At 36.3% G+C, this 15,438-nt stretch overlaps 1 protein-coding gene across 2 annotated transcripts in view; it reads left to right on the forward strand.

The window, feature by feature from the left end:
• The window catches only part of NDFIP2 (Nedd4 family interacting protein 2), a 63,639-nt gene that overhangs the window by 37,442 nt on the left and 10,759 nt on the right, over positions 1–15,438 (forward strand). For both annotated transcript variants that reach the window (XM_053216976.1, XM_015066052.3), the window contains 3 exons: positions 1,439–1,572; positions 6,683–6,776; positions 14,889–15,013. In XM_053216976.1, coding sequence (XP_053072951.1) covers positions 1,439–1,572; positions 6,683–6,776; positions 14,889–15,013 — 353 coding nt within the window. The remainder of the gene's footprint in view (positions 1–1,438; positions 1,573–6,682; positions 6,777–14,888; positions 15,014–15,438) is intronic.

A 15,438-nucleotide genomic window follows, 5' to 3' on the forward strand; every position in this document is an offset into this window, starting at 1 on the left:
TACTAGCATTACCTGTCATTGGATTAAAAATTGCCTAGCTTCATATCCTTAGCTCTTATTGATAGCATTTAAAAAACTTCTTTTAAAACCAGTATACATTAAAATACAAAAGGAAAAGAATTGCTAGAGTGAAATGTGTTTTCATGTGGAAATGCAAGAAATTCTGATAGAGAAAATTATAAACTGATATAGAAAATGTGCAAATGCTGTATTTATAATCGAGGAAATCACGAAAGTGATGTCAGACATTGGGGCGTGGACAACTTTGAGAGTCTGATTTTCTTGGCAGTGATGCTAGCATGAGTCTAATCAGTATATCAACCTGTACGTATCGCTTTACCTGTACTGCTGAAGTTGGTGATAAGTGATGCAGGTTTTTTTTCTAAATTAGCACTCTTTGGGGCTCCTGGGTGGCTCATTTGCTTAAGCGTCCAACTCTTGGTTTCAGCTCAGGTCATGATCTCACAGGTTCGTGAGTTCGAGCCCCGCATCAGGTTCTGTGCTGGCAGTGTGGAGTCTGCTTGGGATTCTCCTTCTCTCTCTCTCTGCTCCCTTCCCAACTTGCTCTGTCTCTGTCACTCTCCAAATAGATAAATAAACTTAAAAAAAAAGTAAAATTAGCACTCTCCCCTTGCTATTGTGTTATATTTCTGAAGATCATATTTTAAAAATCATCTAAAAATTGGGGAGGGAAAAATTCTTCATAAAAAGAAACTCTGAAAAACTAGGTAGATATGGAAAAAAATGAGAAGAGGGGGAGAGGAGTAAAAAAGAACTAAAAATCACCAGTCTTTTTTAGGAAAGAGAAATGTTGAGTTTGCTGAAGAGATTTGGACAGTTGCTAAAACTGACATGTAAAAAAAAAATGAACCTCACATGTTATGAGAGCAAATATTGGTAATTAGGAAATCCCTGGACTCTGCCACTTGTTGGTTGTGTAATACTGGGCAAATTCCTTAAGTTTTCTGAACTTGAGAGTTGCTAGGATTAATGTCTATAGAAGTGGCATATTAAATAATGAGTACTATACAAGTGTTATTATTCCTGATACTTCTCCTTTTAGGCTATGAGATTATGAGCAAGTAAATTAAATTCTTTGAGCATAGCAGTAGGTAGAATGGATGCTCATATGTGATGACTTTCTCACCTCCCTTGTCTTGCACAGATTTTCAGATTTCATTCTTGATATTTTTGTTTTTTGTAACAGCCTTTAGATGATATTTATGAGTCTTTTCCCTTTATAATAGATACGGGACTAAACTAACACATAGGATTGAATTAGTAACTTACATACTACCTAGCTTTATAAAATAAGACTACAAATAGCAGTAATAGTCTTTAGTAGCCTGTTGTAAATTATTAAATTATGTTTTTGACTATAAAAATTTTATTAAATAGTTTGTTTTAATGGTTGTCCTTTTTTAATCCCTTTCTTCAGATTCAGAAGTTTATAGTGAGTTTTATCCTGTGCCACCTCCCTACAGTGTCGCTACCTCCCTTCCTACATACGATGAAGCCGAGAAGGCCAAGGCTGCTGCCATGGCGGCTGCAGCAGCAGAAACAGCTCAGAGAGTAAGGCGATCTGATTGCTTCCTTTTGAGAATATCGTCTAGTAATTCTGAGTACATTCAGTAATGTCAGAAATAGTTCTCTAAGAGTGTTTGTGCATGTAGATTGTTTTTTAGTATTTTCTCTACTACTACTTATGTGTGTTGTCATGCTATGGTGAAATTGGCACTCTCCTAGTTAAATCCACCTTCTCCACCGTTTCTGTTTCTGTTTATTTCTATATCAGTCTTCCTCCTACACTCCATCTTAGTTTGTGGACATCCTAGTCCTTATCTTTACCAATATGTTTCCTAAGTCCTGATTTGTCTTCCCTCACGTGCTGACTTTTACCCCCCTCACTCTAGTTACTGCATCCCATTGACCTCTTCACTGTTGATATCCTTATTTCCTTCTTTATATCATTTGGATTTTGTGGTCCTTAACTACAATCATAAAGCATCTTTTTTTCCCCTACTCAATTGTGTATATTAGTATAGCCAGTCTAGTGACTCTGAATGAACTCAGTGTAGGTTAAAAAACACAGAGAAATAACATTACAAGTCCTCCAAATTATGTTTGTCAACTAACTTTTTAATATTTTTTGGCGTTTTAACACATCCCACACTAGAAGTTTAAGAATGATGGTCAAGGATTCCACCTGCCCCTTCTCCCCTTACTGTCTCCGTAGGAGAGCCAGTGATACATATGGATGCTACTTCTTGTTCTGGTAAAGGAGTGACTATCTCAGTAGTGGACAGTCAACAAGATGCATGTGCGCTATTTTACAGTCCAGTAAAAGATGGAAGTTATTTCATTTCGGCATGGCTGCAAGCCGGGCTAGAGTTTGTTGCCCTTTTTTCTTGCTTTAGACGTTAGAGATGAGTACCATTTCAGAGTCCTAGATTCATCCCATTTTTTTTCAGGAAAAGACACCCAAACTTATGTTTACACAGAAAGCTAGAATGAGGTGAGGGATAAAGGGAGAGAAAGGAGTTTTTGTGCACAGCGTTCTCCTGCCATCAGGCCAGAGCCCAGCAAGTAGTGTATTTGATAGGTGAGTGTTTTCTCCTGGATGGGTTTCTTTTATCAGTACAGCACTTTCCATGCCTGCTCCCACTCTTGTACTCCAACACACAGAGTTAAATGTCAACATAAATAGCTTTGGGCACATAAGTAAAAACAGCAAGCCTCAAATTTATTATTTATGCCTTTTCCCTCTGAGGGGGAAAGCAAGTCTTTGTTAAGACCGTGGCATAAATACAGCTCAGTCAATAAGGGTTTTTTGATGCTTGGAGGAGAGAATCATAGGGAAGGAGCATAGATCTGTATAGAGTGTGGAGTTTCTATCAAAATCAACTCTAGGTTGCCTGGCACATATGTGGTTGTCCATGCATTGTATACATGCATGCACTCTCCGTGAACCAGAAGGACTCTTTTTCTCAGGGAGTGTCTCTCTAGAGACCTTGGAAATGGCAGAGGTCCTTAAAAGGATGTTAAGCAAGTTTGGGACCTCTATTGCCCTAACTTGCACACAGTAGGGTAGAACTCTCCAAAGAAAGAAGCAAGCCTTGTCTTGCTCTCTGTGAGGAAAAGCTTTTAGAACATGGCTTATTCACCAGGTAGTCTTATCTTACAACCTAATAGTGAGCAGTGTTTGTTTTTTTGTACCTTATTTTAAAGTTTGTCAGTAACTTGTCTTTTGACACAAAAACTAACACTTTATAAATTGTGAGCCACTCCAGGACGAGGACCTTGTGGTTACATTTCTAGCACCTCACTATTATCTGGCACATACTTGGTATTTAATAAATTACAGTTTATTAAGTTGAATGCTTTTTAAAAATTAGCAATGAAGAGAAAGAAATTAGGAAGAAGAAAATACCACACTTGTTCTCTTACAGCTTTTCATTTTAAAATATATTGGTGTCTTTTACCAGTTTTGGGATTTATAAAGCTGTGTTTAATGTTGTTGAAATTATCACAGAGTTTCTTTTATTTTTTAAGCATTTTATATAAATGTTTCTCTGTTATTTTAATGGTTGAGTGAAATTCCATGGAATCAATTATGCTACTGTAATTTAGTGGTCATTCCTCTCTGGTAAAGTTATCAGATTATTTTGAAATGTGTGTTGATGTGTGTATGTTTTACATTGTTAATGTCGTAAAAGGTATCTTTGCATATGTGTTTTCTTTTTACAAATGATGTGTGATAAAAATATCTGGACTGATATTTAGAAAAAATATGAAATGTTTATATTCTTGCTATCATACTGACTGGTTTGGAGGGGCTTACACTGGGTTTTAATGCTTATTTCTTGAATTAACTTGAAATTATACAAAATCTTATTGTGTATTTAGTCATTGCCAATCACTGAATTTTCTACGATATATGATTGCAGAGTACTTGAGGGATCTTTTGGCCCAAATAATGAGCAATATGGTTCTGAAAGTCTTTTTCTTTTGGCAGTGTATGTAGTGAGACTGCTATGAATATATTAGCATTTTCTTGACCAGTCTCCTGAGCCTCAGTTCCCACTAAGAAACACAAAGAGGACCAAGTAATGTTTCCACACACAGTGTGGAACCTTGAGTTTAGTGAACCCAATGTATTTTTAATGGTCACTAAACATGCCCACATCTCTGCCCTAGGGAGTGACACGCTCTCTCTTCCAAAGCCGTCTGCAGTATAAACATCCTTGAAAAGATAGTACAGAAGAAGGGCAGCCATTGCCTCCACCTGGAAGACAATCAGAAACATGAAGGACTCATCAAGAATTGTCTCCTGACAAGAGTCCACTGTTGGTGGGCGTTTAGATTGTATCTGATCTTTTGCTCTTATTAACATTGCTGCAACAAATTATCTTTAATACATGATTTCTTGTAAGTGGGAATATAAGAAGTAAATTTGTACAGAGTATTTCAAGAACTGGAATGCTGGGTCAAAGGGTGTGTGGGTAAATTTTTTTTTCCTTTTTAAGAGTTTTTATTTCAGTTCCAGTTAACATACAGTGTGATATTAGTTTCAGGTGTACAGTTTAGTGATTCAACACTTACATATGACACCCAGTGCTCATCACAACAAGTGCAGTCCTTGATCCCTATCGCCTTTTTGACCCATCCCCTGCCCCTCTGGTAACCATCAGTTCTCTATAGTTAAGTCTGTTTCTTGGTTTCTCTCTTTCTCCCTATGATCCTTTGTTTTGTTTCTTAAATTTCACATATGTGAAATCATGTGGTATTTGTTTTTGACTGACTGACTTCGCTTAGCAAAATACTGTCTTTAGCTCCACATCACATCCACATCATTGCAAATGGCAAGGTTTCATTCTTTTTTATGGCCAAGTAATATTTCATTGTATGTATGTACCATGTCTTCTTTATCCATTCATCAATCAGCAGACGCTTGGGCTGTTTTCATAATATGGCTATTGTAGATAATGCTACACTGAGGTGCGTGTCTCCCTTTGAAGTAGTATATTTGTATTCTTTGGGTAAATACCTAGCAGGGCAGTTGCTGGATCATAGAGTTATTTCTGTTTTAACTTTTTGAGGAACCTTCCTCCATTCTGTTTTCCGGAGTAGCTGCACCAGTTTACATTCCACCAACACTGCAGGAGGGTTCTGTTTTCTCCACATCCTCACCAACACCTGTTGTTTCTTGTGTTTTTGATTTTAGCCATTCTGACAGGTGTGAGGTGGTATCTCATTGTAGTTTTCATTTGCATTTCCCTGATGATGAAGTATGGTGAGTATTTTCTTGTGTCTGTTGGCCATCTAGATGTCTTCTTTGGAAAAAAATCTATTCATGCCTTCTGCCCACCTTTTAATTGGCTCATTCATTTTTTGGGTGTTGAGTTTTATAAGTTCTTCATACATTTTGGATACTAATCCTTTTTTAGATATGTCATTTGCAAATATCTTCTCCATTCCATAGTTTGCCTTTTAGTTTTGTTTCCTTCACTGTGCAGAAGCTGTTTGTTTGTTTATTTATTTATTTACTTATTTATTTTTGAGAGAGAGAGAGAGCGCAAGCAGGGGAGAGGGGGAGAGAAAGGGAGACACAGAATCCGAAGCAGGCTTCAGGCTCCAAGCTGTCAGCACAGAGCTGGATGTGGGGCTTGAACTTATGAGCCACGAGATCATGACCCGAGCCAAAGTGGGATGCTAAGCTGACTGAGCCACCTAGCCGCCCCTATTTACTTACTTAAAAAAATTTTTTTTAATGTTTATTTTTGAGAGAGAGACAGAATATGAGTGGGGGAGGGGCAGAGAGAGGGAGACACAGAATTCGAAACAGGCTCCAGGCTCTGAGCTGTCAGCACAGAGCCTTACCTGGGGCTCGAACTCATGAACTGTGAGATCATGACCTGAGCCGACATCAGATGCTTAACCGACTGAGCCACCCAGGTGCCCCAGAAGCTTTTTATTTTGATCAAGTCCCGATAGTTTATTTTCTCTTTTGTTTCCCTTGCCTCCGGAGAGATGTATCTAGTAAGAAGTTGCTACGGCTAATGTCCAAGAGGTTACTGCCTGGATTTTCCTCTAGGATTTTAATGATTTTGGGTCTCATATTTAGGTCTTTCATCCATTTTGAATTATTGTTGTGTATGGTATAGGAAAGTGGTCCAGTTTCATTCTTCTGCATGTTGCTGTCCAGTTTTCCCAACAGCATTTGTTAAAGAGACTGTCTTTTTGCCACTGGATATTCTTTCCTGTTTTGTTGAAGATTAATTGACCATATAGTTGTAGGTTACATTTTTTTTTTTGATAAATATTGCCAAGTTGCCAGCCATAGAGGTCATATAATTTAGACTCCACCAATGATCATGAAAATTCCTCTTTCCCATTGGATGCAAATGCACAGTGTCAGTCACATCTTTCTTGATATCATTTTCATTAATCCAGTATTTAGTTTTTATCTTTTTTGTTTAACCCTTTGTAAGGGTGCCCATGAAAAATTAATTCTTGCTAATGTTTTTGATTACTTTGTGCCAGATATTGTATTCTCTGTATCGTTTTGTCTATACAACAAATTGAGGACATTTGATTTTATTTAATTTTTTGTCTTTATACTTAAGATAATAAAGTTGTAATTAGTTTTTAGTGTGCTAGTCTAATGTTACATGTTTTACAGATTCAGGAGGAAGAGTGTCAACCAAGAGATGACTTTAGTGATGCAGACCAGCTCCGAGTGGGTAATGATGGAATTTTTATGCTGGCGTTTTTCAGTAAGTGATTTTTCATTTCCACATTGTTTCTTTGGGTATACTGGCTACATGTGTATTTAAAGTAACATAGATAGTGAAGAAAGGCAAATATTGTTAAAGTGTGTCTAATTAGTGTAAAATATAAATTGTTTCTGATATGTGATCATGTGAGACCATAAAAATCCTAGAATTTATTAAACACAACTGTGTATTGCAATCATTATGCTAGATACTGACTGTATGGAGTTATATAAGCATATTTAAGCTAAATATGTTTTTGCATGAAAAATGTTGCATGTCCATGCAGTGATGTAGGACCAGGCAGAATGAAACTATTAACTTCTGCTTTTGGGGCAAAGGACTTCCATTTGAGCGTCTTTATAAGGCACGAAAGAAGGGTTGGAAAAGGAAATATTTTGGGCAACTGGAATAATGTGATTTCAGACACAAAAGAAAGCAAGTATGTCTTCTTTGGGGGAATGGTAAGTGATTAGAAGACCAGAAACCTAAGTAAGATTTTTTTTTTAACATGTTGCAGAATTCTTAGTTTAATATCTGAACTTATAAAGTATGCTTTATGCTTTGAGGGAAGACTGTGTTATAGTCTTATTATTTAAATTCCTAATACAGGGATTGGCATATAGTATACTCAGTACATAATATTATGACACTTGAATTGTTTAATTGCTAAAATTAAGTTTTAGAAACCCAATATTCATGTAAGTAAATTTCTTAGACTAGGATATGGTGAATTTCTGCCCTCAACCTGGTTAAATGACCAAGCTTTCACAGAATGCATATTTCATTCATTTTAAGTATAATGTTTATTTTGATAATAAAACTGAGGAATATTTTACTTATTTAAAGTATCACATTCAAATTTAAAAATAGAAAATTCTTCTTGAGTTACTTTTGAGTCTGGGAAATCACTAATCCTCCATTTTGAAATGGTTTCTTGCTTGCTTGCTTTCATTTCACCTGCTGAAGAATAGAAGTAGATAACCACTCAGAAATGGTAGGTTAGTGGGAAGATAGTTACGTTTTCTCTTCAAATTTAGTACCTTATGTTCTGCTTCGCAGCCAGCTAATGTATATGCAATATTTAAATCTTGTGGTTTTAGTTAAAGTTTGTAATTAGATACAATGTTGGGTATAGTAGAAAGGAACACTTTGGCTACAGATAACTACTGTCTTGTGCGGTCAGTGTAGTAAACTGGCTTTTTTCTTAGTTTTAGTTTAACTAGTAAGCCTTTATTATCAAGTCTTCCACATATTTTGCTAAGAGCATAAATATTAATTCCTCTAATGGTTATAGCTTTTAAAAATCTTAATTGGAAAAGAGAATTTAAATTAATTGGGCTATTTTTAGTATAAAGACCCGTTTCTTAGGAATAAAAATGTGATTTAATACCATCTAGTTACTTGACTCAGAGCTTAGTGATTATTTCTCTATTTCTCGATTTCACTTAACCCTGCTGTCTTTTTAACCTTTATTTTTTTTTTAGATTTGAAAACATTTTTCTTGATTAAACAGTGTTGTGTTTGGTAACCTAGACACGTGGTTGACCTTATTTGTCCTGTGGTGGTATATAATTTAATATAAATATATTTAATATATTTAGTGTAAATCACCTACTTTTACTGCATTTTTACTAATGCCTCTACACCTTATTTTTTATGCATCCCATTCTATAAGTACTGCACCAATATTATAAGAGTAAAAATATATATTATTTTCAGACTTCATTTCCTAATATATTTTTTTGTGGTAGACTGTAGGCCAGTGTTTGAGTTTATTTGCTTTGATGAGCATAGATTTATTTGTAATCACTACCACCTAGTGGCTGTTCTTCAAATTGCAACTTGGTATATTTTTCATGCTTCCACTATCTAATAGTAGCTATTGTCTAGATTCTTTTCTCTTTTCTATTTCTGTGGTTCAGAAATAGATTTTTTTAATTTTTAAAAATTTTTCATTTTAATTTCAGTACAGTTAACATACATAGTGTTATAATAGTTTCAAGTGTACAATATAGTGATTCAGCAGTTCTGTACATTTTCAGTATGCATCATAAGTATCTTCTTTAATCCCCATCACTTATTTCACCCATTCCCCTCCCCCACCGCCTCCTGTCTGGTGACCGTCAGCTTGTTCTCTATAGTTAAGTGTCTGTTTCTTGGTTTGTTTTTCTCTTTTTTTTTTTTTCGTTTGCTTGCCTTTGTTTCCTAAATTCCACATGAGTGTAATCATATGATATTTGTCTTTCTCTGACTTATTTCACCTAGCATTATACTCTCTAGCTTCATCCTTGTTGTTGCAAATGGCAATATTTCTTTTTTTTTTTTTTTTTTTTAGTTTTTTTTTTTACGTTTATTCAGTTTTGAGAAACAGAGAGAGTGCAAGCAGGGGAGGGGCAGAGAGTGAAGAAGACACAGAATCCGAAGCAGGCTTCAGGCTCTGAGCTGTTGTCACAGAGCCCAATGCAGGGCTCAAACCCATAAACTGTGAGATCATGACCTGAGGCGAAGTCGAACATTCAACTGACTGAGCCACCCAGGTGCCCCGAGATTTCATTTTTTTTTAATGGCTGAATAGTATTACTCTGTGTGTGTGTGTGTGTGTGTGTGTGTGTGTATACACATCACATCTTCTTCATTCATCTATCGGTAGACACTTGGGCTGTTTTCATAATTTGGCTATTGTAAATAATGCTGAAATAAACATAGGGTAGCATATATCCTATTGAATTAGTGTTTTTATATTCTTTGGGTACATACTCAGTAGTGTGATTACTGGATCATAGGATACTTCAGTTCTAACTTTCTGAGGGACTTCCATAGAGTTTCTACAGTGGCTGCACCAGTTTGCATTCCTACCAGCAGTGTGTGATGGTTCCTTTTTTTCCACATCCTCACCAACACTTATTGGTTGTCAGAAATAGATTTTCTTTAATATGGTTTATAGCTTAAGCATTTCAGGTAATAAAAGTTGTGTGAATACAAACTACGGTAAATATCAGTAAGAATATTTCAGTTAAAACTCTTTGGTGGCTTAATTCTTGCCTATTCTGTTTCAACATCCATTTTTCAGTCTCTTACCATATGTAATCCTAAAAAAAGTTTACACATAAATTTGTAAAATAATTGCATGTTTATGTTCAGAAAATGTAGAGAAAGAAATGTATGTATCCCTTGATAATTTTTGCTTTTCATAATCCCTTGAAGTGTCACAGCAAAATGTCTCATACATGCCTAACTTGCTTGTTTAACAGACTTCTTAAGACAATGGAATGAAAGTCAGTTGTTAGTTAAAAGCTAGAAATTAAGATTGAATTCATTGGATAATTGATAGTCTGGAAATGACCTTGAACTCTAGTGCTTAACAATGGAATGGACTCTGTTTAGAAAACTTTACTTCTAGGGTTTATTCCTACCTTTTATACTTACTGTAGTGATCTCTGTGGTGTGAACATTTTGTAACTTTACTAAATGAGAGCCCGTTACTACATGGAAAGAGCTTTGAAAACAAAAAATCGAGTTTGGGTCTTACTTATATCAGTGTTCTAACTTTAAATTTTAAATAATTTTGAGCATTAGTTTCTTCATAATGAGCTGGTAACAGCTGCCTTTCATGATTTTTATGAGGCTTAGAAGTGATATGATTAAAGCATTCGCCCAGTTGCTACACAAATACCATAGATACGATGTGTCCTTCTCAGTGCATCGTATCAGGAGGCAGTGATCCAGTTATGTCTTTTTACTGGTGATGTCAGTTCTCATCAGGTTAAGGTGGTGTCTGCTAGCTTTCTTCACTATTTTTTCCTTTTGTAATTAATAAGTGTCTTGTGGCTTTTGAAAATTTAAAAGTAAAGTCTTACTAATGGATAACTGTAGTGTACAATATTGCTTTCTAGGCTGTTCTGCTACCCTCTTTCTGTAGATGGGAGGTATATGTAAGAAAGAGATCACTGCATAGAAGACATGAAAGGCTTGGATGTGCCTATCCTACCTATACCTCTTGCTTGCTTTGTGAGTTTATGTGGCACTTTGCTGTTCTAGGTCTCAATTTGTCCTTCTGTAGAATGGAATTAATTCTGACTTTGCCCTTCTTAAAAGGCTAATGAGAAGATCAAATAAGTTAAAATATGTGAAATGTCATAAATTATAGAGTGCTGTTGGGTGAAGGTAGTTTGTAGTAATGTCCTCCTTCCACATCCTTAATTGAGAATTCACCTTTTACATGATTTAAACTGATTGGCAGCCTTCTTTCAAATGTCATTAACCTGTCTGACTCACTTTCATACAAAGAAGGGCACTGTGAACGTGACTGTGGAGAGTGTAATTGGAGCAACACTTTGCATTCTTTACCAACTTTTCTTAATTGCCCTGCTTTGTAGCTGCTTGCTCCCCCCAGTTTTATTTTTTCTAAGGAATATAGGTTTTGGAAGTCTGTTCCTTCTTTGGATTTCATGTTGGGCCTTAACTGTGTGGGGACTAGGTGCCCTATGCCTTTTAAGCTTTGTCCTAAGTTTCCAGGGAAACATGGCACAAATGAAGTAAAGCTGAAAGAAAAGTGTTCCTGTCTTTTTCCCTAGGCATATTACATTCACCTGCCTCTACTACATGTTTCTTTTATGGATTTTACACACTTAAGGTTTAGCATACATTTATTTTCTTTTTTGCCAATTCAGACATGTCATAGAGGATTCAGAATTTAATGCTTCTGCCCTTTCTGTGTTTTAAGACCTGTTCAGCTTTACTTGCTATCTTATAGGCCAAGGCCATAAAAGGTGAATCTGTTGGGGCCCCTGGGTGGCCCAGTTGGTTAAGCATCCCACTTCAGCTCAGGTCATGATCTTGTGGTTCGTGAGTTCAAGCCCTGTGTCGGGCTTTCTACTGTCAGCACGGAGCCCTCTATAGATCCTCTGTCTTTGCCTCTCTCTGCCCCTACCCTGCTTATGCTCTTTCTGTCTCAAAAATAAAATAAACATTCAAAAATTTTTTTTAAAAAGTGAATCTGTCTACACTCAAGTAGTCACCAACTTTGTTTTTTTCCTAGTGCTTAAATCAATTACAGATGGATAAAGTTATGTATTAGTCTCTTAGAGCTAATACCACCATATGGGTGGCTTAAACAGTGGAAATTTATTTTCTCACAGTTCTGGAGGCTTGAAGTCCAAGATCAAAGTGCTGGAAAATTTGGTTTCTGGTGAGGGGTCCTCTTCTTGGCTGTGGACGGCTGTCTTGCTGTGTCTCACGTGGTCTCTTTTCTACATGTGGGTGGAGAGAGAGCTCCCTTAGTGCTCTTCCTCTTCCTATAAGGTCACCAATCCTAGTGGATTAGGGCTCTACCTTTATATCCTTAATTATCTCCATAAAGGCCCTATCTCTAAATTCAGTCACACTGGGGAGTTAGGGTTTTAAGGAGACACAGTTCAGTCCATAATACATTATATTGCACGAGCATAGCTTGTAGGAATCCCTGCTGCTGGCAGAGTGCAGAAAGAGAAAACATGATGACTCAATAGGTACTTTTTTGTTTTTTGGATCTTATTTCTGGTGTGGGTACAGTGGTATGTGTACTAGATACCAGTAGATCTGATTTTGAAGAAAACAATGTTGAATTTTCCCCTGAACTAAACATGCTCAGAGGTGAAAATGCACTTTTGGAATATTTCGCTGTTTTGTATTTTCCCCATCAGTGCTTCCTGTGTTATAACCATGTGACATGCTTGTAAAATGATAGACTGAGGCATCACTGGGATAAAGTAATAAGTTGCTCATGGCTGCTGGCAGTCTGTCCTCTGCCCCAGACCTCACCCACCCGCTGAGGAGAAGGAGAGTAACTCTCTCAGCCAGTCACAGCACACGTATGGCACATAGGTTGGGAATCTTTACTGCTATTTATTAATGTAAATTCTTTATTTTAAATAGACAGGAAGATATTACATAAAGCTGTTGCATGGTTTCTCCACAGATAACACAAATATTAACCCATTGGATGTAGAACAGCTATGTCTAATAGTATATTCTATGATGCTGGAAATATTCTGTATCTCTGCTGTCCAGTATGGTAGCTACAGCCAGATGTGACCATTGCGCACTTGACATGTGGCTAGTGTGACTGAGGGACTAAATTTTAAATTTCCTGTCATTTTAATTAATTGAAGTGTAAATATCCCGCTTTGTAGAGCAGGGTAGGTTCCTGGAGCAAGTGGAAGAAGCAGTGTGGCTGGGGGGCACTGGATAACAGATGCAGAGGACAGTGAAGTACTGATCAGTATCTGGGTTTACAAAAAAAATGTGGAGTGTAAACAAGTTTTATTTCCAGTAGTGTCACCTGATTTTTTTTTTTTTTTTTTTGAAAAGATATAACCTATTCTGTAAAGAGATCATCTTGTATGGGTAGTAATAATGGCTAACATTTCTTTAGGGATCACCATGTGCCAGATTCTATACCATGTTAAACTCTTTAAATTGATTATCTCACTTAATCCCCTTATCAGCCTTGTGAAGTAGTACTACAGATCAGAGAACTGTGGCTCACCAGAGTCAGCAGTGAGTCCAAGGTCATTTATCTAGTGAGTGAGTACACTTTGACTCAAACACAGGTCTCTTACTTCAAATTTCATTCTCCTGACTGTTGCACCATATAACATAGCTTACCATAAATGATCAGGAAAGCATTTGGAGAAAGAAGAAATTATAGAAGACATTGGGAAGGAAGAAATTACAGGAGTAGGGAAATTGCTTTGAAGAAATAGCTATTTCATTTAAATTTATCCTAAAATGTTTCCTCTCTGTCTTCAGAATTCTGAAAAAGTCAGCATTTCTCTAGGTAATTTACTTTGTTTACCCTGAGAGTTGGGTGGAGATATTTGGGGTAAGAGGATGGGCAGTGAATAGGACAAAGTTCTGTTCAAATTGATCTTCGGTTTTACTGTTGTTACTGTTATTATTTGATAATGTTACTCTCTTGGACACAGGACACTCTGATTATATCTCAAGGACCTGTGTCAGAATGGTTTCTGCTACAAGTAATAGAAAACCCTCATTCAACTATTTTAAATAGTTAGGAGATTATCTCACAAAACAGAAAATCCATGAACAAGCAGATCCCAGCCGTAGCAAGTATCAGTGCTATAGTTCTGCTCCTCCTGGATTTCCTTCATTCTCTAGCCCGTTTGGAGTTACAGTTTAATCCTCAGGCTGATAGCAAGATCCCTGCAGTGGTTCCAGGTGTCACATCCAAACTAGACATCTGGGGGAAAGCAGTATTTAAAAAAAAAAACACAGTATGTATATACACACACACACACACACACACACACACACACACACACACACACACACATATATAGTAGAAATTCATAAACTAGGCAAGAATGTAATAAACTTCTATGTATTTATCACTCAGATTCAACAGTGATTAATTTAGAGCCACTGTTATTTAACCTATATTCCATTCTCCATCTCCTTGATGTGTTTTTAAGAACTGAAGAATGGTTTTCAGAAATCCTATTTCAAAAAAAAAATTGGCAGGGAGTTTTGGCCTCCTGTGATTTTTTTTTTCCCCCCAGACTACTCAGGATTCACCTTTTGGAGTTAAGTATGGAGTCCAGACTTCCCTAAACTAAAGACTTTGTAGGTAGGTGGGTTCTTCAGGAGAGGGAAAAACAGGTTTTGTTAAGTAGGAGGAAGAGGCAATGAACAGTATCTTCTCTGGAAATATTTTATAATTTATGTGACTCATCTTTAATATTGCTTTTTAAAAAATCCAGTTTGGTTGGCTGATTGCTTAGGGTGGGATCACAAGGGAGCTACCCTGTGACTTGGTTTATTAGCTGGTTTAAAAATGCAGTTTAACCTAGTGGTGACACATTTTAAGGAATTGATTCCTCTTGGCCAAACTGACAAGAAACCAAGCGTACCTGTTTGTTAATGTATAGTTAATAACTAATACATTTGCAAAAGGTAAACTACAGTCTATAAAGAAGACTTAATTGGTACAGAGTCAAAAGAAAGGGGAGTGTTATTTCCATTGTGCAGTAAAGTAGTGTTAATATTATGTCTTTGTTAATTTGTTTCCAAAGTGTGATCTTTAAAAGAACTTTTTACTTCTCTTGCTTTTAGTGGCATTTATTTTCAACTGGCTTGGGTTTTGTTTATCCTTCTGTATCACCAATACCATAGCTGGAAGATATGGTGCCATATGTGGATTTGGACTTTCATTGATCAAATGGATCCTTATCGTTAGGGTGAGTGTTTTGATAGTGTCTATTACTCTTATCTCTAAAATTAAAATGTATGAAAATCTGTCTGTGGTTCATGAATGTTCATTTTATGTCTAGGAGTTCAATTATTTTGAGACTTATTCTTACCTCTTATTATTGTAGTGATCTCTGTGAGATGAACATTTTAAATGAGAGCTTGTTTACTACGTGGAAAGAGCTTTGAAAACAAAAAATTGAGTTTGAGTCTTATTTATATCAGTGTTCTAACCTTAAATTTTTAATTTTTCTGAGCATTAGTTTCTTCATAATGGGTTGGTAATAGCTGCCCTTCAAGATTTTTGTGAGTCTTAGAGGTGATAGAATTAAAGTATTCACCCAGTTGCTGCACAAATGTGCTCAGTAAACTGTGTCTATGACTATTGTGATCAGTCAAAACATAAAAATTTCTA

The sequence above is a fragment of the Acinonyx jubatus genome, chromosome A1, assembly GCF_027475565.1.
Source record: "Acinonyx jubatus isolate Ajub_Pintada_27869175 chromosome A1, VMU_Ajub_asm_v1.0, whole genome shotgun sequence".
Lineage (NCBI taxonomy): Eukaryota > Metazoa > Chordata > Mammalia > Carnivora > Felidae > Acinonyx > Acinonyx jubatus.